The 23,969-nt window shown below is 44.0% G+C and overlaps 1 protein-coding gene across 3 annotated transcripts in view; it reads right to left on the bottom strand.

Moving 5' to 3' along the window:
* The window catches only part of KCNK12 (potassium two pore domain channel subfamily K member 12), a 69,316-nt gene extending 45,972 nt beyond the window's left edge, over positions 1–23,344 (bottom strand). Inside the window, exons 1-2 of one of the 3 annotated variants that reach the window (XM_072988071.2) lie at positions 22,219–23,344; positions 20,620–21,844 (exon numbers count right to left, since the gene is read on the bottom strand). In XM_072988071.2, coding sequence (XP_072844172.2) covers positions 20,620–20,962 — 343 coding nt within the window. In that variant the 5' untranslated portion in view covers positions 20,963–21,844; positions 22,219–23,344. The remainder of the gene's footprint in view (positions 1–20,619; positions 21,845–22,218) is intronic. The other 2 variants (XM_072988063.2, XM_078382798.1) reach the window with 2 other exon arrangements.
* Between the last annotated feature and the right edge of the window lie 625 nt (positions 23,345–23,969).

Raw genomic sequence — 23,969 nt, 5'->3', positions numbered from 1 at the left:
TCATGTGCGATTCTGAGATTTGCAGTTTGGTCAGATATGTAAAAAAAAAAAATCTCCTTTGAGATTCAGGGAAGAGCACTCAAGCTTTCGAGCAGAATCTGCCAAGAACTTCATCAAACTACAAACCCCATGATTCCAGAGGATTCAGTCACAACAATTAAGGAAGTATGAGTGTGCAGTGAGGATATTAACCACGAAGAGATCCACATTTACTGTGGGTTGACCATTTTTTGGTAAAATCTCAGTTTTGTTTTGCAGCCCAAATATAGAGAAATGAATAAACGTTGGTAATTTGGGATAAAATTTTACTCCAAATAAATTGTAAAGAAATCTTCGCTTTTCTCTGCAATGCATCTGGACAGTTACTGTCGCCTACTCTGCTGTGGGTGTTATCCGTGGTGAAAGTCCCACTAAACTCATTGGTCTTTGCAATATAGGTGGCTGTATTTCACAGAAGACCTACGTTTTCCTAGAAAATTTCTTCTTTAAAGGTAGAATGAAAGGATACTTTCTGTGCTACAGTCATGGCTACCATTCTAGCTGCATGATTCTGAGACTGGTGGTCCAAAAAATAATTTTCCAGATTCCCTTTTTCATAATATTTATAATAATTGGCCGGGTAGGTGGGACTCGTCAGCCCTGGAAGGCAGCCCATCTAGGAGAAGGAAAACTCCAAATTTAAACCTCCACTGCCTTGTGGCTATATCCACTTATGGAAAGGGCTTCAGGAGATAACCTCGAGGCAAAATCCGGAGCCGGAGTCCCGGAGTCATTTTCTTTCATTCTGCCAACTCCTGCGACGTTGCTGGAACCAGTTGTATTGGCTCTTGTCTTTCCACTGGACCATTTCAGCGATGTGGAGAGGGGGGATTTGCTGCTTGGGTAACAGCCTATCCTCCATACTATTTTACCCAGGCTTCGTGCTCTGGAGAGGACACTCCAGCTTCGCATACAGCGTCGAAACAACACGGGAAGTAGCAGTTACCGGTTATAAGTCTCTGCTCAATTGGCGTAGAGCAGGACGCCAGGGGCTACTTCTGACGGTGGGAGAGGTCATTGCTCCTCACTAGGTAGATACCGCCCGCCTTAAGCTGGGCAGCCCCCAGCCAGTAAGGTGCTACCTCGCCACGGTCTGTTAACCTCACGGGGTGCATGGGGTTTAGGGTGAAACCCGACAAGCAGATCGACAACCGTGCACCATGCAACAATCATAAGAAAACTTCTGCCCTAAAGCTGGGCACCTGGAATGTACGGACAATGACCCCTGGCTTTCCTGACTACGGCTTTCCTAACGACCTGCAAGAAATAGACGATGTGCGCAAGACAGCTGTCATTGACATGGAACTGAGTAGACTGCAGATGGACATTGTTGCCCTGCAAGAGACAAGACTGCCAGACTCGGGATCTGTCAAAGAAAAAAACTTCTCATTCTTCTGGCAGGGAAAACCATCGAATGAGACCAGGGAATATGGTGTTGGCTTTGCAGTCAGAAACACTCTCCTGAGATGCATTGTTCCACCCACTGTGGGGAGTGAAAGAATCCTGTCTCTGCAGCTCCACTCATCAGCAGGACCAGTAACCCTCATTAGTGCATATGCACCAACACTGTCATCCACTACAGAAGTAAAAGACAAATTCTACGACGATCTGGCAGCTACTATCAAAAAAGTCCCTGAAAGAGAGTCACTGTTCATTCTTGGAGACTTTAATGCTAGAGTTGGTGCTGATCACAATTCTTGGCCCACTTGTCTAGGCCGTTTTGGCATTGGAAAGATGAACGAAAATGGCCAACGCTTACTGGAGTTTTGCTGTTACTATGGTCTCTGTGTCAGCAACACATTCTTTAATACAAAGCTGCAACACAGAGTTTCCTGGAGACATCCAAGATCCAAGCATTGGCATCAGCTCGATTTGATCCTCACTAGACGTTCTAGCCTTCCTAGTGTTACGATCACACGCAGCTACCAGAGTTCTGATTGCGATACTGATCACTCCCTGGTGTGTAGTAGAGTAAAACTGTGAACAAAGAAATTGTATCACATGAAAAAGGAAGGAAGACCACGTATTGACATCAACAAGACTCGCGATCAAAGAAAAGTGAAGGAATTTGCCCAAGCACTCGAGGAAACCCTTCCAGGTCCAGCTAATGTAAATGCACCTGAACGATGGGAACACTTCAAGAACACTGTCTACAACACCGCCTTGTCCACCTTCGGCAAGAAGACCAGAAAGATGGCTGACTGGTTCGAAGCCCATTCGGAGGAGTTAATGCCAGCCATTGAGGATAAGAGAAGAGCTCTAGCAGCATACAAAGCCTGTCCTAGCGAGTACAACCTGCAAGCTCTTCGAGCCGCTCGTAGCCAAGTCCAACAGGCTGCCAGGAGATGCTCCAATGACTATTGGCTTCAGCTTTGCTCTCAGATACAGATAGCAGCGGACACAGGTAACATCAAAGGAATGTATGATGGTATCAAGCAGGCCTTAGGTCCATTACAGAAGAAATCTGCTCCCTTGAAGTCTACTACAGGTGTGATCATCCAGGACCGAGCACAGCAGATGGAACGCTGGGTGCAGCACTACTCCGAGCTATATTCCAGAAAGAATGTAGTAACCGAAGAAGCATTAAATAACATTGAGTGCCTGCCTGTCTTGGAAGAGCTGGACAGCGAACCAACCCTAGCAGAAATAAATGCGGCCTTGGATTCCCTCACCTCTGGCAAGGCACCTGGAAGGGACAACATCCCTGTTGAAGTGCTGAAATGCGGTAAGGAGATCATCATCACCGAACTGTATGAAATCTTTTGTCTCTGCTGGAGGGAAGGTGGAGTACCACAGGACATGAAGGATGCAAACATTGTCACGTTGTACAAGAACAAAGGTGACAGGGGTGACTGCAATAACTACCGTGGTATCTCTCTTCTTAGCGTTGTAGGGAAGCTGCTTGCCTGTGTTGTGCTGAAGAGGCTCCAGGTGCTTGCAGACAGAGTCTATCCGGAATCACAGTGTGGATTTCGAGCAAATAGATCCACCACTGACATGGTATTCTCCCTCCGACAGTTGCAGGAGAAATGCAGGGAACAACAACAGCCACTCTTAGTGGCCTTCATAGACCTTACAAAAGCATTTGACTTGGTTAGCAGGGATGGCCTTTTCAAAATACTTCCCAAGATTGGATGTCCACCTTGTCTCCTTAACATCATCAGGTCCTTCCACGATGGAATGAAAGGCACTGTAGTTTTTGACGGCTCAACATCAGATCCCTTTGACATCCGAAGCGGAGTGAAACAGGGCTGCGTCCTTGCACCAACACTTTTTGGGATCTTTTTTGCTGTCATGCTGAAGCATGCCTTTGGAACTGCAACAGAAGGTGTCTATCTCCGGACTAGATCAGATGGAAAGCTCTTTAATCTCTCTAGATTGAGAGCGAAGACCAAAGTCCAACTGAAATGCATGCGGGACTTCCTCTTTGCAGACGATGCAGCCATTGTTGCCCACTCTGCTGAAGACCTCCAACAACTCATGAATCGTTTCAGCAAGGCCTGCCAAGACTTTGGACTAACAATCAGCCTGAAGAAAACACAAGTCATGGGCCAGGGTGTGGACTCACCTCCCTCTATTACCATCTCCACACAAGAATTGGAGGTTGTTCATGACTTTGTGTACCTTGGCTCAACCATCTCTGACACCCTCTCTCTAGATGTCGAGCTGGATAAACGCATTGGGAAAGCAGCCACCATGTTCTCTAGACTCACAAAGAGAGTATGGCTCAATAAGAAACTGACAACACATACCAAGATCCAGGTCTATAGAGCCTGTGTCCTGAGCACACTCCTGTACTGCAGCAAGTCCTGGACCCTTTGTGCCCGGCAGGAGAGGAAGCTGAACACCTTCCATATGCGTTGCCTACGACGGATTTTTGGTATCATCTGGCAGGACAGAGTTCCAAATAGAGTAGTCCTAGAACGAGCTGGAATTTTCAGCATGCATACATTACTGAAACAGCGACGTCTACGCTGGCTTGGGCACGTTGTGAGAATGGCTGATGGTCGGATTCCAAAGGATCTCCTATATGGAGAATTAGTGCAGGGAAATCGCCCCAGAGGGAGACCACAGCTGCGATACAAGGATATCTGCAAGCGGGATCTGAAGGCCTTAGGAATAGACCTCAACAGATGGGAAACTCTGATATCTGATCGTTCAGCCTGGAGGCAGGCAGTACATCACGGCCTCTCCCAATTTGAAGAGACCCTTGTCCAGCAGGCTGAGGCAAAGAGGAAGTCACAAAGGAATCAAAACCAGGGAGCTGGACAGGGGACAGATTGGATTTGTCTCCAGTGTGGAAGGGATTGTCACTCTCGAATTGGCCTCCTCAGCCACACTAGACGCTGTTCCAAGTCCTCCATACAGAGCACGCTACCATAGTCTTTCGAGACTGAAGGATGCCTACAACAATAATAATTGACTGCCATCAAGTCAATTCCAACTTATAGTCATCCTTTCCATGGTTTTCTAGGAAGTAAATAGTCAGAAGTGGTTTACCAGTCCCTTCTTCTGGAGGTGCCCTGGAACTGTGCAGCTTGCCCAAGGCTACACAGGCTGGCTCTACTTGCAGGAGGCACAGTGGGAATCGAACTGTCAACCTCTGGCTTTGCAGTCAGACACCTAAACCACTGAGAGAACCGGCTAACCGTTCAATTTTAAAAAAATGAAATTAGTTCTTGAGCCCTGAAAATTGACACAATTGTATTGATTTTCTGTTTTTCAGCAACTGTAGATTTTGTTTGGTGACCTCTGGAGCACAGTTAAAGCTTATATTTCTATCCTTCTTTCTTCTTCAAGGAAACTGGATAACTGAAGGGCCTTTGGCCTGGGTATGTGGAATATTAGTTTCATTGATAAACAGACAGACAGACAGATATTAATCAAGCATATCAAGACTCTACACAACACTAATCACATGCAGTTGTGTCTTATATGGATATCAGTCTGGAAATACTATTTTTGAACTACAACTCCTATAGTCCTCTGGTCAGTATACCCAACTGCTAGGGAATTCTGAGACTGGTAGTCCAAAATATCCTTTCCAAACTCTGATTACCTAGACATACTCTATAGCATGAGCTAACTACTACTCACGGTTAGAACAGACACATTGAATACTGTATTTTTCCATGTATAAGATGCTACTTTTCCCTAAAATCATTACACTAAAAATTGAGGGGCATCTTTTACATGGAAGTAAGCTGAGATAAGATGAGGAGAGAACAAAATGGCACATACCTTGCTCTGTAAACAGGCTTCCTTCAGTCAGGAAGTTTAGCTTCCTACAGTCAGGAGCCTTATGAAACTGACATCAGCTGATGCTGTGCAACTCAATTGGAACACACCTCATTGGAGGTGGCGCCTGTAGGCTCAGATTCAACAGGGTCTCAAAATGTCTGACTGTTCTGAGCCCAGAGGCTGAATCCTCAAAGCTATGTTTTCTTAAATTTTGGGTTAGAAAAGTGAGAGGGGGTTTTCTTATAAACAGGGGTGTGTAATAAACGGAAAAATGTGGTAAGTGGTGATTCACCAATTTCTCATCTTTTCAGTAGATCAAGTATGGCTGAGACAGACAATCAGATTTAGATCTTTGATCTTCCAGTCCAATCCTATTTTTTCTGACTGGTAGTGGCTCTCCAATAGGACTGTTCCCACATTCTGACAATACCCAACTTGTATTCTCAAAGACTTTCACAGCCAGGATCTGATTGTGGTTGTGGGTTTTTGGGCTCTTTGGCCGTGTTCTGAAGGTTGTTCTTCCTGACATTTCGCCAGTCTCTGTGGCCAGCATCTTCAGAGGACTGGAGTAGGAACTCTGTCCACACTCTGTCCAGTTTCTACTCCAGTCCTCTGAAGATGCCGGCCACAGAGACTGGCGAAATGTCAGGAAGAACAACCCTTAGAACATGGCCAAAGAGCCTGAAAAAGCCACAACAACCATCAATTCCCAGCTTCTAAACTAAATCAGTTAGCCAGACGTCTACATGGCCCTTTTGGAGATGGCTACGGTGGACAGATTGCTGCCTTGTTGTGGCGAAGGGGCTTGAGTAACTCAGGGAAGCTATGGGCTATGGCATGCAGGGCCACTCAAGATGGACTCTCATAGTGGAGAGTTCCGACTAAACGCAATCCACCTGGAGTAGGAAATGGCAATGCCACTCCAGTATCTTTGCCAAGAAAACCCCATGAACAGAAACAAAAGGCTAAAAGATATGATGCTGGAAGATGGGACCCTCAGGTCGGAAGGCGTCCAGAATGATGTCAATACGAATCCAAGGCAGGCCTTTCAACATCACAGTAATCCAAGTTTATGCACCAACCACCGATGCTGAAGAGGCTGAAAATGACAAATTCTATGAAGACTTACAACACTTTCTAGAACTGACACCAAAAAAAGATGTTCTTCTCATTCTAGGGGACTGGAATGCTAAAGTAGGGAGTCAAGAGATAAAAGGAACAACAGGGAAGTTTGGCCTTGGAGTTCAAAATGAAGTAGGGCAAAGGCTAATAGAGTTTTGTCAAGAGAACAAGCTGGTCATCACAAACACTCTTTTCCAACAACACAAGAGGCGACTCTATACATGGAAATCACCAGATGGGCGATGCCGAAATCAGATTGATTATATTCTCTGCAGCCAAAGATGGAGAAGCTCTATACAGTCAGCAAAAACAAGACCTGGAGCTGATTGTGGCTCTGATCATCAGCTTCTCATAGCAAAATTCAAGTTTAAACTGAAGAGAGTAGGAAAAACCACTGGGCTAGTCAGGTATAATCTAAACCACATCCCTTATGAATACACAATAGAAGTGAAGAACAGATTTAAGGAACTCGATTTGGTGGACAGAGTGCCTGAAGAACTATGAAGAGGCTCGTAACATTGTACAGGAGGCAGCAATAAAAACCATCCCAAAGAAAAGGAAATGCAAGAAAGCAAAGTGGCTGTCCAACGAGGCCTCCCAAATAGCAGAAAAGAGAAGGGAAACAAAATGCAAGGGAGATAGGGAAAGTTACAGAAAATTGAATGCAGACTTCCAAAGAATAGCAAGGAGAGACAAGAGGGCCTTCTTAAATGAACAGTGCAAAGAAATAGAGGAAAATAACAGAAAAGGAAAAACCAGAGATCTGTTAAATTGGAGATATTAGAGGAATATTTTGTGCAAAGATGAACATGATAAAGGACAAAAATGGGAGAGACCTCACAGAAGCAGAAGACATCAAGAAGAGGTGGCAAGAATACACAGAGGAATTATACCAGAAAGATTTGGATATCCCAGAAAACCCAGATACTGTGGTTGCAGACCTTGAGCCAGACATCCTGGAGAGTGAAGTCAAGTGGGCCTTAGAAAGCTTGGCTAACAACAAGGCCAGTGGAGGTGATGGCATTCCAGTTGAACTATTTAAAATCTTAAAAGATGAGGCTGTTAAGGTGCTACATTCAATTATGCCAGCAAGTTTGGAAAACTCAACAGTGGCCAGAGGACTGGAAAAGATCAGTCTATATCCCAATCCCAAAGAAAGGCAGTGCCAAAGAATGCTCAAACTACCGTACAATTGCACTCATTTCACACGCTAGCAAGGTTATGCTCAATATCCTACAAGGTAGGCTTCAGCAGTATGTAGACCGAGAACTCCCAGAAGTACAAGCTGGATTCCGAAGGGGCAGAGGCAAATTGCTAACATGCGCTGGATTATAGAGAAAACCAGAGAGTTCCAGAAAAACATCTACTTCTGCTTCATTGACTATGCAAAAGCCTTTGACTGTGTGGACCACAACAAACTATGGCAAGTCCTTAAAGAAATGGGAGTGCCTCACCACCTTATCTGTCTCCTGAGAAACCTATACGTGGGACAGGAAGCAACAGTTAGAACTGGATATGGAACAACTGATTGGTTGAAAATTGGGAAAGGAGTACGACAAGGCTGTATATTGTCCCCCTGCTTATTCAACTTATATGTAGAATACATCATACGAAAGGCTGGACTGGAGGAATCCCAAACTGGAATTAAGAATTCTGGAAGAAATATCAACAACCTCCGATATGCAGATGATACCACTCTGATGGGAGAAAGTGAGGAGAAATTAAGAAACCTTGTAATGACTCAACATCAAAAAAACTAAGATCATGGCCACTGGTCCCATCTCCTCCTGGCAAATAGAAGGGGAAGATATGGAGGCAGTGACAGATTTTACTTTCTTGGGCTCCATGATCACTGCAGATGGAGACAGCAGCCACGAAATTAAAAGATGCCTGCTCCTTGGGAGGAAAGCGATGACAAACCTTGACAGCATCCTAAAAAGCAGAGACATCACCTTGCCAACAAGAGTCCGAATAGTCAAAGCTATGGTTTTCCCTGTAGTGATGTATGGAAGTGAGAGCTGGACCATGAAGAAAGCTGACTGCTGAAGAATTGATGCTTTTGAATTGTGGTGCTGGAGGATACTCTTGAGAGTCCCCTGGACTGCAAGGAGAACAAACCTGTCCATTCTGAAGGAAATCAACTCTGAGTGCTCACTGGAAGGACAGATCCTGAAGCTGAGGCTCCAGTACTTTGGCCATCTCATGAGAAAAGAAGACTCCTTGGAAAATACCTTGATGTTAGGAAAGTGTGAAGGCAAGAGGAGACGGGGAACGACAGAGAACGAGATGGTTGGACAGTGCCATCAAAGCTACCAGAATGAATTTGACACAACTACGGGAGGCAGTGGAAGAGCCTGGTGTGCTCTGGTCCATGGGGTCACAAAGAGTCGGACATGACTAAACAACTAAACAATAACAACTGTGGACTAAATAGGGTCACTTGGATGTGTTCCTCACATCCAAATGGCATATCAGAACTTGAGTAACCCTATTTGATCTCACATGTTCCAGAGGGAATATCTGTTATCTTGAAACAGCTTAATGAGAGAGCAGGACATTGGCAAATTAGACATTCCCTCTGCTCCTTGGTGGAGGGGCAGAGAAGTGAATGTTTTTAAAAAAGACTCCACTGGGGCAGCAAAAATGTGCTGTGTCACTTTTAATTTTTTTCAAAAAATCTTCCTTTGCCTTGTCTTAAAGGGCTGATTCAGAAACTAATCTCAGCCAAATCCACTGCCATGGGAAACAAAAGACAAAGAAAACATTTTTTATAAGTGAGACAGTGTATTGTTGCCACCTTAATAGAGACTATTTCCCCACCCCCACCCATTTCTCTGCTATTCTGCTGAGGAGCATAAGAAGTGTTTAATTTGTCAGTATCCTGAAAAAGCTCTCTTAAGCCACTCTTAAGGGAAATTCCCACCAGAAGGAGCCTTGACAGCCAGAAGGTTCGCTTTTGGTTTGTTTCCAGTGAACACATGCACTGGAAATGAACCAAATCAGAGCAATCCTATCTGCTCCAAAAAAGGAGAAGCCCCTGATAGTGGCCAGAATATTCCTCATATGACATTTTCCCATCACTTTGAGGCCCTCAGTGGGTGCAAGTGGGCAACCAAAGCAAAACTAGCCAGGGCATCTCTTTTTGCCACAGTCGTGGCAGTGAAAGGGGGGTCACGTCCTCTCATGACTACTTTAGCTGTGACAAGATTGCCAGATGATAGATCTGGACCATAAATGTGCCTGGCTTGAAAGCATTAAAAATACTGGAATATTAACCAACACGGATATACTCATTGTTTTCTTTTGCAACCTGGTCATTAACTGCTTGCTTAAGAACACTTCCAGCTGCTCGTGTAGCGCACAGTGCAGAAACTGAAACAAAATAGCATTGTCTTTCTCCTTTTTCTCCATGTAATTGTCAAAACACAATCTTGTAATTCCATATCATGATTCAGATTTGACAACAATATTACTAGTTGAGCAGGGAGAATGGAGTCTGGCAAGATCACTTGGAGGAGATTTTAACTACAAATTGCAGACATGCAATATGGGTTTTGTTTTGTTTTGGTAGGGATGTCGGTTAGCTTAGTGGTTGAGAGAGCCTGCCAATGGGCCTTGTCAGCTGATGGATAGTCTGTGTTGCTGGACTTTTTGTGTCCTGGATACAGTGACATTGAATCAAGGTTCCCAGGCTCCTGATTAGCAAGGAAAAAGCCATCCAGCATCTCCTGGGATTCCCTGCGCCCCTCTGAACTTCCTTACAATGCCCATGGTAATTGGAGTGGAAGCAGGATTCAGCTTTAGCAGCACCAAAATACTGTCATTATTATGCACCATATTCTGGGATGGTTGAACTGTGTATGGTTCATTAAGACCCATTAGCTGTACAAAAGACCTGCTTCTGATGGAAATAAAAATTGCTGGAACTTGTCTGTTGGTATGAGTTATGCAATTCCTTTTAGGATTCTCCTTGGATATATGGCTACAGGAACTGTTACAGTGAGTGCCTGAATGCTAGTGTTTACCACTACACTACTCAATGCAATGTTATTGGAAAGGCCAGACTGGATTTGTCTGGTGGAGAATGAGTTCCCAGAGCTGGCTCAGAAGAAGTCAGAAATGGATGAGTAGCGTTTCCTTGGGGAGAATGATGATCCTTTGGGAATTAGGGCAGACAGCAGATTTGCCTGCTTCTCAATGGAGTCTTAAAAATATCATGAGTTTCATGTCCCACTATCTACCTGCATGGGAACTAGCCTTGTAAACTAGCAACTCCTGGAGCTTCTGGAACACCCTAAAGTGATCCAACCCTTTCCCATAAGGGTTAGAACAACTTCATTACAATGGAAAACTAATAAAGCAAGAGGAGCGAATCGGTGGGTCTCTTAGGTGTTGCTGGGCTTTAATTCCGTAAGCCCCGACCAGCATAACCAATGGTCAATGCCAAAAAGAGGTGGCTATTTGTGAGTTACAGCCTACCCATCTCATGTACGGGGCAGGGGAGGGTTAGTTTTGAAAAAAAGAAAGAGGAATTGAAGAGGCAACCAAACCAAAGGTTTATGAAATTATGAATAATAAGGTGAGAAAGGAAAGAGATTACATTTTTTTTTGTCTCTCCCTCTTAATTACCAAAGATGGAATACAGGGTCACCCATCTACCTTAATTTCCTACAAGTTCAGCACTGATAAAAAAATAAAAACCAGCATCACTTCACACAACATGACATTAACCATAGAGCTTGGAAAAATTCCTTTTTTTGGACTACAACTCCCAGGTACCTCCAACCAGCAGGGCCACTGGCAGTGAAACCCATCAGTATTAGATGGGCTTTTTGGAAAAAGCATGAGACAGATCAACAGAAGACATGGTCTGGACAGCTCAGTGAGTTGGGTACCTGTCTATAGGTCCAGAGACTGGGTGTTTGATTCATCGCTGTGCCTCCCAAATCTTGGGCAAACTGCACAATCTAAAAACACCTTTAGAAGAAGAGTCTGTTGAACCATTTCTGAATATTCCATACCTAGAAAGCCCTGGAAAGGATCTTATAAGTCAGAATCAACTTGGTGGCATGTACTTATAATTCAATTAAGAGAAGAGATTTCAATCAGTGACTATTGATTATAACTGCTAAACAGAACTTGAATTGGCAACACAAGGCATGCCATTCTTTTTTCTGTAATTGCTTCTGATGTTTAGGCTGTGGCTGCTATCATTAAAAAGTCAAGACAGCAGCACCCTCTGCAAGAAGGGGGTAGTATCAAGCTGAGTGGGGGACCTCAAGATTTACAAAACTATTGACAACAATTCAACAACAACAAAATATTATAAGGAACCTTCCCCCCAACAGGTCAGTGAAGACTGCACACGCTCAGTGGATAACTGAGTGTTATAGGAAAAAACAACAATGGTAAACTGAGGAAGTGGGAGAGGGAATGTAGTGAAGGGACTGGAACCCCGAACAGCAGCATCCCATGCTGCAACATTTTGTGACAGCGCCAACTTGCAGTGTAGGAGAAGGAGCAAAGAATAGGAGAGGGTTGCTCTCTGGCTGCCTTGCTTGGGAGAATCAAGAGGCCTCTGCCTCATCTGGAACTTGATAGCCTGCCACCTCCTCAAGGTCTTGGTCAGCAAGAATCATCATCTCCAGGTGGCCTGCTCAATGGTCCATGGAGGCTAGGGGTGATGAAGGTTGAGGAGGGTAGTCGCTTGGGCAGCACTGGCTGAGCAGCTGCCAGGAAGAGAATGCTGAGTGGCAGATTTTCAGCCTGATCCAGGACAGTTTTAACATGCTGGGTTTTTTGATAATAGAGAAGTAGTCAGGGAAACAGCATAAAAGCAAAATGAAATTACAGCGCAATCACCAGTGATCCATGCTCTCGGAAATGTCTGCCCCTCCACCACCCTCCCAGGTTGTGCTATTTTGTAATATGCCTCCCCTCTCAGCTAAAATTGACGTGCTGTTTGAATTACCATTAGTGAGTCTCTGTGAATGCACCATCAATTTTGCATTGAGTGAGAATTGCATTTAAGAGCTCCAAATAGCCTTATTGCTTTACTGGAGAAAATTCTGGGCAAGGCATTCCTTTCAAAAAGCACAAAGCAGCCTAACATCTGGGGCGAAGGTTTAATTAAGTTCATTTTGTTTCTTTTAACCTTTCAAAGTCTGGTGTGCAAAGAAGCATGCACGCCAATCATGTTATTTTTACCTTCCTTAAGACTATTTGTTTTCGTCAAGCCCTTTCTCGCCGTCTAATTAGCATTAGCGGGCTATTTGCTTTATAGAATAATCATATGATATTGTGATTCTCTTTTGAGTCAGGAATATTTTCCAGGCTTGGAAATTATTTGCCAGATACTTGATTGAAGAGGTCCACTGCAAAAGCCTACAGGTAGATCTATGTGCCATGCAAAGTCTCTCTCTCTCTCTCTCTCTCTCTCTCTCTCTCTCTCTCTCTCTGTGTGTGTGTGTGTGTGTGTAAAAGTGGAAGAAAGGTGCAGATAATAGCGATGCATGATCTTGAGTTCTCTTGGCTGCAGTGCATCTTTCAGTTCTGCACAAATTTACCCGTCATTTCCACCTTTAAGAGAGGACAACAGAGTACATTGCTCAGTGGCAAACTATATGTTATAAAGATAGATGGTGCATGTTTCAAAAGCCAGCATCAGATAGGAACTGATCAGACAGCAGCTGATGGAAAAGAACAGACACTCGGGGCACAATTTGTAACCACAGCAGGAAGATCATCACTCAAGAAGGACTGCTTCATCTGAAGACTCCATGCTTCTCTAACTGCAGGGTGACTTGGGGTGGGGGGCAAATTGCAAATTTTGTCAGTGAAATTTATTCTCCAGCTTTTTGTTGTTGTTGTTTTTTTTTGAGATTCGAACTGCAACTTTTTGTGGCTTTAACACAGAGCGATGGATAATGACCCAGATCATTGGCAGCCTTTTGTCTACAGCAGTGGTTCCCAACCTTGAGTAAACCAGATATTCTTGGACTGCAGTTCCCAGAAGCTTTCGCTGCTAGCTGTGTGGGTTGAGGGTTTCTGGGAGTTGCAGTCGAAGAACAACTGGGTTACATAAGGCTGGGAACCACGGTCTACAAGGACAGGGAGAGGCAAGACTTTGTTTTAGATGAAACATGATACTTCAGGTTCACACAAGTTTGGAGTCTCCATCTTGAACCATTACCTTAATGTAGATCCTGAAGCTTTGACATCGGGACAATTATTGGACTTTTCTGTTTCTTCTCCCACCCCCTCGAACTCTGCAATGCCCAGATTGAAGAAGGGTTCTCTTGGGCTCAGAAGCTTGCTTGCTTTCCTATTTTAATGGTCTAGCAAGGGTGTTAACCACTCTTGTTTATATCTTCTCTGTGTAAAATCATGGAGAGACACAATTGGTCAGAATAGTCCAATTGGTTATTCTCAGTCAGCACAAAACAACTTTCTATATATTACTTACTAGCCCTGAAGCTCTGAACATCAATATAAATCTCACTTGCTCTACATCACCTCCATCTGTTTTCCTGAAGTGTTTCTCTCTATTCCATGATTGACTACGTGTCTATTCTGCCCTTCTTTTCAGGATCACACCCAGGAGGGTCATCCCATTTCATCTTCAAAGCATCCTGGCTAGAAAAGGTCTCTCCAATTCTAGACTCGGTATCCTGCTTGTTACACCATAGCTTTCAGGGACTGATGATGCTGGTCTCTCTAGCCTAGATCAAAAGTCGGATGTGCTCATTATAGAAATAAAGGACTGAGTTTTATTGTGTTGCTTGTAAAAGGGCCAAACAACTTCAAAAGCAGAACAACAGCTTGTCTCTTCAGTGGTGAGAAATCCTGCAGCAAAACAACCCTATCCAGTTGATTATACAGTTCTCTAAGGTGTGCATTATCTACTTTGATTTCCAACTGTTGCCGGCAAATACAATAACGTTGCCTCTCTTTGTTCAAGGCTCTCTTAACACTGCACTTTTAAAACCAAGAGAGGGGAACTTGTAACCTCCCATATAAATCCCATTAACCCCAGCCAGTGTGGCCAAAAGTCAGAGCTAATGGGTGCTGTAGTTCAACAATATTTTAAGAGACACAGCTTCCCCGTCCCTTTGTAAAGCCTAATTCCAACTAACAATCCTTTCCGTAACACTTCTCTGAAGCTGAATATGAGCCAATATTCAATCCACAAATGGAGTCAATCCATCTCATATTCAGCCTTTAATCACTGCTGAACCTCACTATAAAGTAGCTTCCTATTTTATTTATTCTCTCATTACCTTGCTCGGAGATCACCTTTAGAAGGTCTTCTCTACTGGAGGTGAAATGAGTATTGATCAGGGAAATGACCCTTGGAAACAGTGTTCCAAGTACACTCCTACCAAGATTTTAGAGTGCAATAAAATTATTTAAAAAAAATAATTCCCCCCTTGTGAAGGGTTGTCTTTGGCTACCTTGACAGTTTTATATAGAAAGAGAGGCTATACATTTTAAAAAAGAATACATGCTTTAAAACATGGTTCATAACATATAACTTTTTTAAGGTTGTCATTTTTAAGCATTATTATCTGCCTGTAAATTCCACTGAACTTAGCTTTTTGGTAAATTTATTGGGATCAGTGTTACTTATGAGGAATTTTGTTCAGGTAGAATCAATGAAACATGCTCCATTTTTTAAAATTTTCACCAGAATGTGTGTCTTAGAGAATTTTTAGATCAGGAATGATTTTCTTTTTCAGCTAGTTAATTGACAAATTAATCAAATTACACTGAAAAGTACATATGAACAAAACTTTGATTTAGTTATCATTTCTGGGGGTATTTGAAGGAAGTCTGAGATAATTTGCATTAGGAAGGTAAACAGGGCCAATTATTGTGAAAGGGATAAGCTGTTTTAATTTTAATATATGGATATAAATAAATAATGTTATAGTAACATGTCAGAATCTTAGGTGCCTCAATAATATACAGTGGGTTCTTATCTCACAGTTGCAGTCATTAGCATTGTCCTCCTCCTGATTAACCAAGCAAAGCATGTAAATTAAACCAATGAATACTGACAGTCCTATTTATCAACTGGTACTATTTGAGACATTTTATAACATTATTTTATCTAAGTTGTTCAGCATGATAGATGTCATTTTTCTTGAACTAGTTGGATGGAATCTGAAAATAGGTTATCCATGAAACAGGAGGAGTTGTTTTAGTGACACCAACTACATTTAGCTAAAAATGATACTGGGGTTGGGAGGAAAAAGGAAAGGAAAGAAAATCAGTATTTATTCTATGCTAGTTTAATTTGGGCAAAGGGAAACCCTGACAATATATTGATTTCTCCCACCTGGTTGCTAAAGCAAGAGGCAACTGCTGAGGAATAACAACAAGGGATCCTGTCCTTCTTCTGAAGCTCCCTAAGACTGCTAATTGACTACAGTAGGCATCATGTTCAGCTGGATGGCTGATTGGCTTGACTCTTCTGGTCAATAATTATGACCTCTAGGTGGTTATATCCTTGCTACTGAGCAGAAGTTGCGGCCAAATCAGTGGAGGCAAGGAAATGTAACCAGGGTGCAGAAACAAAAAGCAACTCTCAGCAGATAAAACTTGTGTTTGTTACTCTTTAAATCTCCAAGTAATAGTTGGGGAGGCAGCCTGATATAAAATTGTTTTGTCTGGGAGGGGGAATATAATGGTCTTTTAAACAAACACAGTTTTGCAGATTATACAAAGCCGATGTCATGAGAGACATTGCTCCTCTTAAAAGTGGCACTAGGTAAAAGTAAAAGTTCCCCTTGACATTTAGTCCAGTCGTGTCTGACTCTAGGGCATGGTTCTCATTTCTGTTTCCAAGCCACAGAGTGAGCGTTTTTGTCCGAAGATAGTTTCCGTGGTCACGTGGCCAGCACAACTAGACACGGGACACCATTACTACTCGCATTTGCATGCTTTCGAACTGCTAGGTCGGCAGGAGGTGGGACAAGTAATGGGAACTCACTCCGTTGCATGGATTCGATCTTACAACTGCTGGTCTTCTGACCCTGCAGCACAGAGGCTTCTGTGGTTTAACCGCGTCCCACAGCAAGAGTGGCACTAGTTTGTCATAAAAACATAGAATCATACAATTGGAGAGATGAAAGCCACCCTCCCCCAAGGGTCATTGGATCCAATCCTATTCCAAAGCAGGAAATCCATGGCTAAACCATACCTGAAAGGAGCCCAACAAATCTCATATGAAAAACTACCTGTGAAGGAGAGTCCATTGTCACACAGCTCCTACTGTCAACCAGTTCTTCCTAATGTTTAAGCGAAATGTTCTTTGTTGTTATTGAAATCTATTACTTTGAGTTCTATCTTCTGAAGCTGCAGAAAACAAGCTTGCTCTTTCTCCCACATGGCAGCCCATCAGATATTTGAGGATGGCTATCATATGCCGAAGCGGACTGGATAGCTTGCTGAGTTGGAGCACCAGGCTACAGCCAAGGGCTGAGAGAGTTCAATTCCCCACAGTGTGTCTTGGTAGAAGAGCCAGCCTATGTAGCTTTGGGCAAGTTACACACTCCCAGGAGAACAGTGAATTGCTTCTGGATGCTTTATACCTATAGAAACCCTGAGAAAAGCTGCCGTATGTCAGGATTGACGGCGTGCAATCATTATTCTTACTATATGCCGAAAAAGCAAGGCTTATGTTCTAGGAGCCCCAAAACCATATACAGAGAAACTCAGACATAGCAACCTCTCCTCTAGTGGGATGAACTACAGTCATGGTGAACCTTTTTGAGCTCGAGTGCCCAAACTGCAACACAAAATCAACTTACTTATTTCAAAGTGCCAACACTGGCATTAAAACCTGAATGCTGAGATTTTAGTTTAGGTAAAAAACAACTGCTCCTGCTCTGCAAGGGTTAAATGCTTGTTGCTTTTTTCCTATGGGTGGTATTAACAAAGAAATACTTACCGGTCCTCCAATCCCCCATTGGACTAGACCAGTAATGGTTGCCATTGCACCCTCCATGGGACCACTGAACTAGCAGAGGGGAGTGACAAAATCCGGGATTGGAGGATGGGTAAGTATTTCTCTATGGCGACTTATGGCTCACGTGCCCACAGAGAGGGCTCTGTGTGCCAGCCATGGCACATGTGCCATAGGTTCGTCATCGCTGAACTAGAAGATAGGCGGCATCAGCGCATTCAGAGAATCATTCATTGAGCATGTTTGCAATCATTTAACCCTCAGTGACCTTGAAATGAATGGACAAAACCATTCTCTGTGCAGGGGTATAGTCATAAGGCATATAATATTAGTCCTGTTTCATTGCATACCCCACTTGGAATGATAAACACATGTGATCTGGTTTAATTACACCAACTGAACTGAATTATGGATCAGGGCCCAATTCCGCACACGGTCAGCCCACTTCAGCCCCCCTCCCAGGAAGACTCACACAGACAGCGGAGGCTAAAACAGAAAGGACATTGGGGGGGGGGAGGGAGAAACAACCTGCGAAAAACGGGTCCCAGTCTGATTTTAAAATGCAAGCTACTTATCTCTTACTTGTTTTGAAAGATAAATGTTTAATTTGTTTCTCACCGATGACATTTAAGGTGAAACGCCATGATGAGGAGCATCAAGGTAGGAAGAGGAGTAACTAATGTCTCACTGGTTCGGTAGACCTGTATCCAAATTCAGAAATATTTTATTGGAACTGGGTAGAATTTCACTTTGCCAATGGTTATTGTGGATCCAATCTTGCATGGCTCCACAATAAAACCTGATTTTAGGTTAGTGTTGGAAAGACAGAAATACTTAAGTAACACTGAATTTCTGTGACCAAATGGCAGAGGGATTGAGCCAAAAAACATGAATTTGTCCCCATTTTTCCCCACCTAGTTTGTACGTACCGCTTCTACATCGCATCCGAACTGTGATTAAATGCTCTCAACAGGGAGACACCAGCCCTTTCTATGAAGGCACCCTCTCTCTCTCACCCCCCTTCCCAAACTCTTCAGTTGCTATAGCAACTTAAGAAAGCTTTCTAGAAAAAGAAGCACACATCACTTCTGAACTTCACCCAATCTACTTCATTAAAGCACAGCAGCTGTTTATGTTTGTTTGGATTCTTGAAAGGGACACACATGAGATGGTGTGTGTGTGTGTGTGTTGCTTTTTTTCCTTTTAGAGGGAGGAGAAAGGAGCAGGAAGTTTTGATCTCTGGTGGTCTTTTTATATTTTATGTTTTATATTGAATGCTATTTAAGCAACAACAGAATGAAAGTTAACAGAGATAAGTGCAAAGTTCTACCGGGGAGCGTGGGGGGGAGGGGAACCAGAACAAACACAACACTATGAGTGAGAAGGATCTTGGAATTGTTGTAGATCAGAAGCTTAATATTAGCCAACCGTGCAATGTGGCTGCAAAAACCGCAAATGCTATTTTAGGCTACATTAACAGAAGTACAGTCTCCAAATTCCATGGAGTACTACTGTGTTTCCCCCAAAAATAAGACAGGGTCTCATATTAATTTTTGCTCCTAAAACGTATTAGGGCTTATTTTCAGGGGATGTTTTATTTTTTCATATACAACAGTCTACTGCACTTTCATACAAATACAGTCATGTCATATTCTTCTGGTTACTGCACAATGGTGGAGGGTGGGGTTTCACTTAATTGGGACTTATTTTGGGGGTAGGGCTTATATTATGAGCATCCTGAAAAATCATACTAGGGCTTATTTTTAGGTTAGGCCTTATTTTCAGTGGAACAGGGTAGTTCCCCACTATTCAGCACCGGTTAGGCCTCATCTAGAGTACTGCGTCCAATTCTGGATACCACACTTTAAGAAGGATGCCAACAACGTGGAACAAGTTCAGAAGAGGGGAACAAAGATGATTCAGGGGCCTGGAAAACAAGCCCCATGAGGAAATCTGAAAGAACTGGATGTGTTTAGTCTTGAGAAAAGAAGACTGAGCAGAGATTCAGATACTTGAAAATTTGTCATATGGAGAGAAAAAGGATCTGTTCTCAGTCACTCAGGATGCATAATGGGCTCAAGTTACATGAAGCCAGATTTCTGTTTGGAAAAAACTTCCTAAATATTAGAGGGCATGACAATGGAACTAATTACATTGGGAGGTGATGAGTGCTCCAACACTGAAGCCATTCAAGAGACTATTAGGCAACCACCTACTTTGATTTGGATTCCTGCACTGAGTAGGGGTAGGACTAGATGGCCTTATAGACCCCTTCCAACTCTATTATAGCATGATTCTATAATTCCCCTCTCCTTCTTTTCTTTGCATATCAATTATGTTGTATTGCTGTTCGAAGCAACACCTTCTCAAATTATACCAGAATGTGTATTGAATTTGTGATGCAGATAATTCAAGAATGACTAGAAAAAGAAATAGGATGTGTATTTGTGGAGGATTTATGTTCATAGTGAAGACTCATTTACATACAAACTGTTTTAAGCCTCACACTTGAAAATGCCTTTCATTACATAATCATGTATAAATATACAACCTTGTAAATGTTTCTAGCATCCACAGTGAATGCAAAAGCTATGTTGAACTGAATCTATTTTCGATTTAAAAACTGGTTTTCTTTCACACTCACTTTTTCGAGATTTACCCTCATATTGTGTCTTTAGGTGACCCTACACAGAAAATGTGAAAGCACTGTTATTATAGATGATACGGCAGCCAGTTTTCCTACATTGCACATAGGATTTGAAAGTGAATCAAAGTGAAGGAAGTGAAGAAGAATGGGCCATGAGAATGAAAGTGGAGGAGGAAGGAACAGAGAAAAAAAAAATCTGGGGGGAGAAAGTGGTGGAAGGCAGAGCAGAGCACAGAGTCAGAAGGAAGGAAGTCAGGAGCAAAGAAGCAGAAATTTGGTGGGAGCAGATGAGGGGCTATGAGGAAAAGCATGAAGAAGTACAGGAGAGCTGTGGAGATGCTGATGGTGAAAAGCAAACAAATTTTAAAATAAAGCATACATTATTTTTATTGAAGGACACCTGCTTCAAAAATAACCAATCCACTGCATTATTCTTTTGAGGCTCCCAACTGCTTTATAAATCTACATTTAAAAAGGGAACAATTCAGAGTTCCTTTAATGTAGATTATTGTATGATTGGAGAGAAATGCATTCACTCTTCATCTCCTGTAGACTCTAGGCCTTTGAAAGAGAGAGGAAAGGGGTGGTGGAGGAAACTTACCTATAGTTGATACCACGGTGCCCACAAAATAAAAAGCCCCTGTGAAGTCCCATCTTGGTCGGAGGGCATCTGCTCTGATGCCTGCAGCCATGGCTGCTTCATAACTTCTCAAAAAGGCCCTTAGCTCAGGGAGGCTGATGTTGAAGATCTGGCTGAAGTTTTGAAGGGTCCAGTTCCAACGCTGCTGAGCTTCTGCTTCAGATGGGCTTTCGATGGCTGAGAAGATGGTGGCTCCAGCAGTCAGGTACACCACGATGAGCACTGCTAAGAGGATGAACCGCCCATTGTCCTCATTGAAATGGGACACGCAGCAGCAGCCCTGAGGTCTCCTGATAGGCATCATCCAAATTTCAGCACCACAGAGGTGATGGACAGCAACCAACACCTCATTGGAGACAACATGGAAGCTACCGTCCAATTAAAGGAGTCCAAGAGGAAAACCTGGAAGGGTTTCTTCTCGAAGTCATGGAACTTGGCATGCCATACTTGATGTCAATGCAGAATTCTACCAATGTATATTCCATGGGCTTCCCTTACATCAATGCAGGCAGCTCAGTTTTCTGAGAGCCATGTTGAGACTTTTTTGGCACTTGCAATCCACTACCAAGCTCTTCAGTGAACTGGCCATTGGGCTGTAAAGAATAGTTTTACTCTTTCATCCCAGACAGCTCCTTTTGGCCACAATCTTTGTATTCCAGTCTTTGTCCAAACTGCAGATGGATAAGTCTAGCAAGGAGAAAAATGTGTTTGGTGAGTTTCAGTAATGTCGAGGTGTGATAAGAAAGGCCAACAGAGCCCAGCACACTCTTCTTCCTAAAGGATCCCAAAGGAAACCAGCGATCTCTTTGCAAAGAGCCACCTTGCCTCTCACCGGCTCCTTGCCATCTGCCCATCCCTTTCAGCCAAACAGCCCTGGAAATCAAGCCCTGTCAAATACCTTTGAGTACACAAGACTGACACAGATCTTTCTTCTGTGTCAGATCTTCTAGGTTATTTACACAAGTTGCTTCCTCATGTACTAGATGGAAAGCTGCGTGTGGCAAGGGCAGGATCAAAGAAGCCAGCTGCATTCAACTCAATCTTCCCGAGGCTGCAGGAGTGCAAAGGCAGGGAGCATTTATTGAGATAGTCCCGATCCATATTTAGGCTGCTTTGATCCATCTAACCAGCCTCTCTCTTTCTCATATGCTCTCACTTCACAGTTATCTTCAGGGGTTGGGAACACCTAGATCAAGGAGACACCAGTAGAACTTTGGTTAGCTTATAGCTCCCTTAAGCCTCACTCCTCTATCCCGACCGAAATGGATGGTTGTTTAGCAAACATGATACTGAACATTCAGCCCTGCGATAGCTTGGCTTGACTTTTCGGTCCCCTCCCCTTGAAGGCACCGGGCACCCGCCCAGGTTGAATGGATCTTTGCAACAGGGATGGCGAGGCAGGAGGAAGAGAGGGAAACAGAAGAGATGCCTCCGGCTCCCAAAGCCACCAGGTGGGTAAGCGTTTTAACACCAAGATCACAGAAAGAAGAAAAAAGGAAAGGAAACAGACTAAAATATGGAGGAAGTGGTAGAAAAGACCAGGAGATCATCCAGCTTTACCTTTCCCTAAGCAGGATCTTTTGGGTTTGTGTCACACGTGTTCTCCCAATTAACCCGCACCATCCGGTTTACTTTATGCAGGAGAAAACAAAATGGACTTGCCAAAATATACTTTTGGGTCCGGAGGGGGGGGGAGGATATTCTTTCCTTTATCCCTCTTTGGATTCAGCCGGGGCCACCTCTCCTCCCTCGGGACTCCCCTTTCCGCCCTCACGTCACCATTTCTTTGCAACCCTTCCTAAATCGACGTACCCCCCCCCCCTTCCCGTCCGCCGCCTCCGACCAAACCCCGCTTCCCTTCTCTTCCCTTCCCTTCGAGATCCCCGGGAGGAAGCACGCACCTTGCTCTTTTCCCGGAGTATTTCTGCCTCTCCCATGGCGGAGCGTGGAGCGGGAACTCCCCGCGGGGCTGGTGGGGCTGAAGGAGGGAGGGGTGGAGGCTTCGCTTTCCCCTCTCGGGCCGATTCGTCGGCGCGCCGGCGGGCAGGCGGAGGACCGCGAAGGCGGGCGGCTCTTCAGCACCACGGATAGCGCACTGCAGCTCCGCGGGCGCCCGCCGCGACTTTCGGCTCTGCTTGCCGCCGTCCTCGCCGGGAGCGGAGTTGCCGAGGCTGGCAGAGCGCGGCGGGGGCTGTTCCCGGGCCAGCCAGGGGGTAGTAGTCAAGCAGGGAGCCTTCCTTCCTCTGCCTCATTTCCTTCTTGGAGGTTCGGCTGACGGCAAACAATACGGGGCAGCTAATACGAAGCAAAAGTGTGTGTGTGGGGGGGGAAACAGGGTGGTGCCCGGCCCTGATCTCCAGCCTGGAGGGTTTTGAGCGTGTGTGTGTCTCTGTGTTTTGTGTTTGTTGCTGCTAGCGTTTGTGCCCGCGAGGGGCGTCTTCAGTGTTGTTGCTTCTCTCTCTCTCTCTCTCGCTTGCTCTCTCTCTCTCTCTCTTTTGGAGGATTTTCTCCAGAAGGCACCCTGAAAACAGTCAAAGACGCGCTTGGGAAAACCTGGCGCCAGACAGGTCGCTCGCTACTTTGAGCAGCACCCGGTAAGTCCAGGAGAGTTTCCCAAAGCTTTTGCCGATGACTCGGCGCCTCGCTGAAGTCGGAGCTGCAGCGGATCTGGCGGGGCTGCTCCAAACCGTTTGGCTGCCTGAGAACCGGAACAACAGATCGTACCCCTGCACCTCCATTCGTCCCAGTAGAGGTGTGGGGAACCCAAAACCAGCTGTGAGACATGAGGCAGAACATATTGCAAGCCCTCTTTCCCAACTCTGGCGGTAAAAAGGAGGCATGAACAATTCACGCCCGGCTATGACGTCCAGAGGCCCCACTTTACCTAATGACAGGACCGGTGGGACACTATCTCCTGCGTATATGTTTGCATATATGTGCATAAACATGTATAGATTTTATTTAAACAATATGCATCCAATATATTCCTCTCTCTTTATGTGGCCATGCTGTATGTGTGTTATTCTTCAACGATATTAAATCTATAATATAAATTGGTATACTATATAGAACTCTTTTGAATTTCTGTATGAAACCTGTCATACATAGATTATCTATCTATCTATCTATCTATCTATCTATCTATCTATCTATCTATCTATCTATCTATCTATCTATCTATCTATCTATCTATCTATCTATCTATCTATCTATCTATCTATCTATCTATCTATCTATCTATCCATCCATCCATCCATCCATCCATCCATCCATCCATCCATCCATCCATCCATCCATCCATCCATCCATCC

This window comes from Pogona vitticeps, chromosome 1 (genome assembly GCF_051106095.1).
Source record: "Pogona vitticeps strain Pit_001003342236 chromosome 1, PviZW2.1, whole genome shotgun sequence".
Classification (NCBI taxonomy): domain Eukaryota; kingdom Metazoa; phylum Chordata; class Lepidosauria; order Squamata; family Agamidae; genus Pogona; species Pogona vitticeps.
The sequence above is the reverse complement of the archived record's forward strand: the minus strand, read 5'-3'. Positions and strand labels throughout refer to the sequence as shown.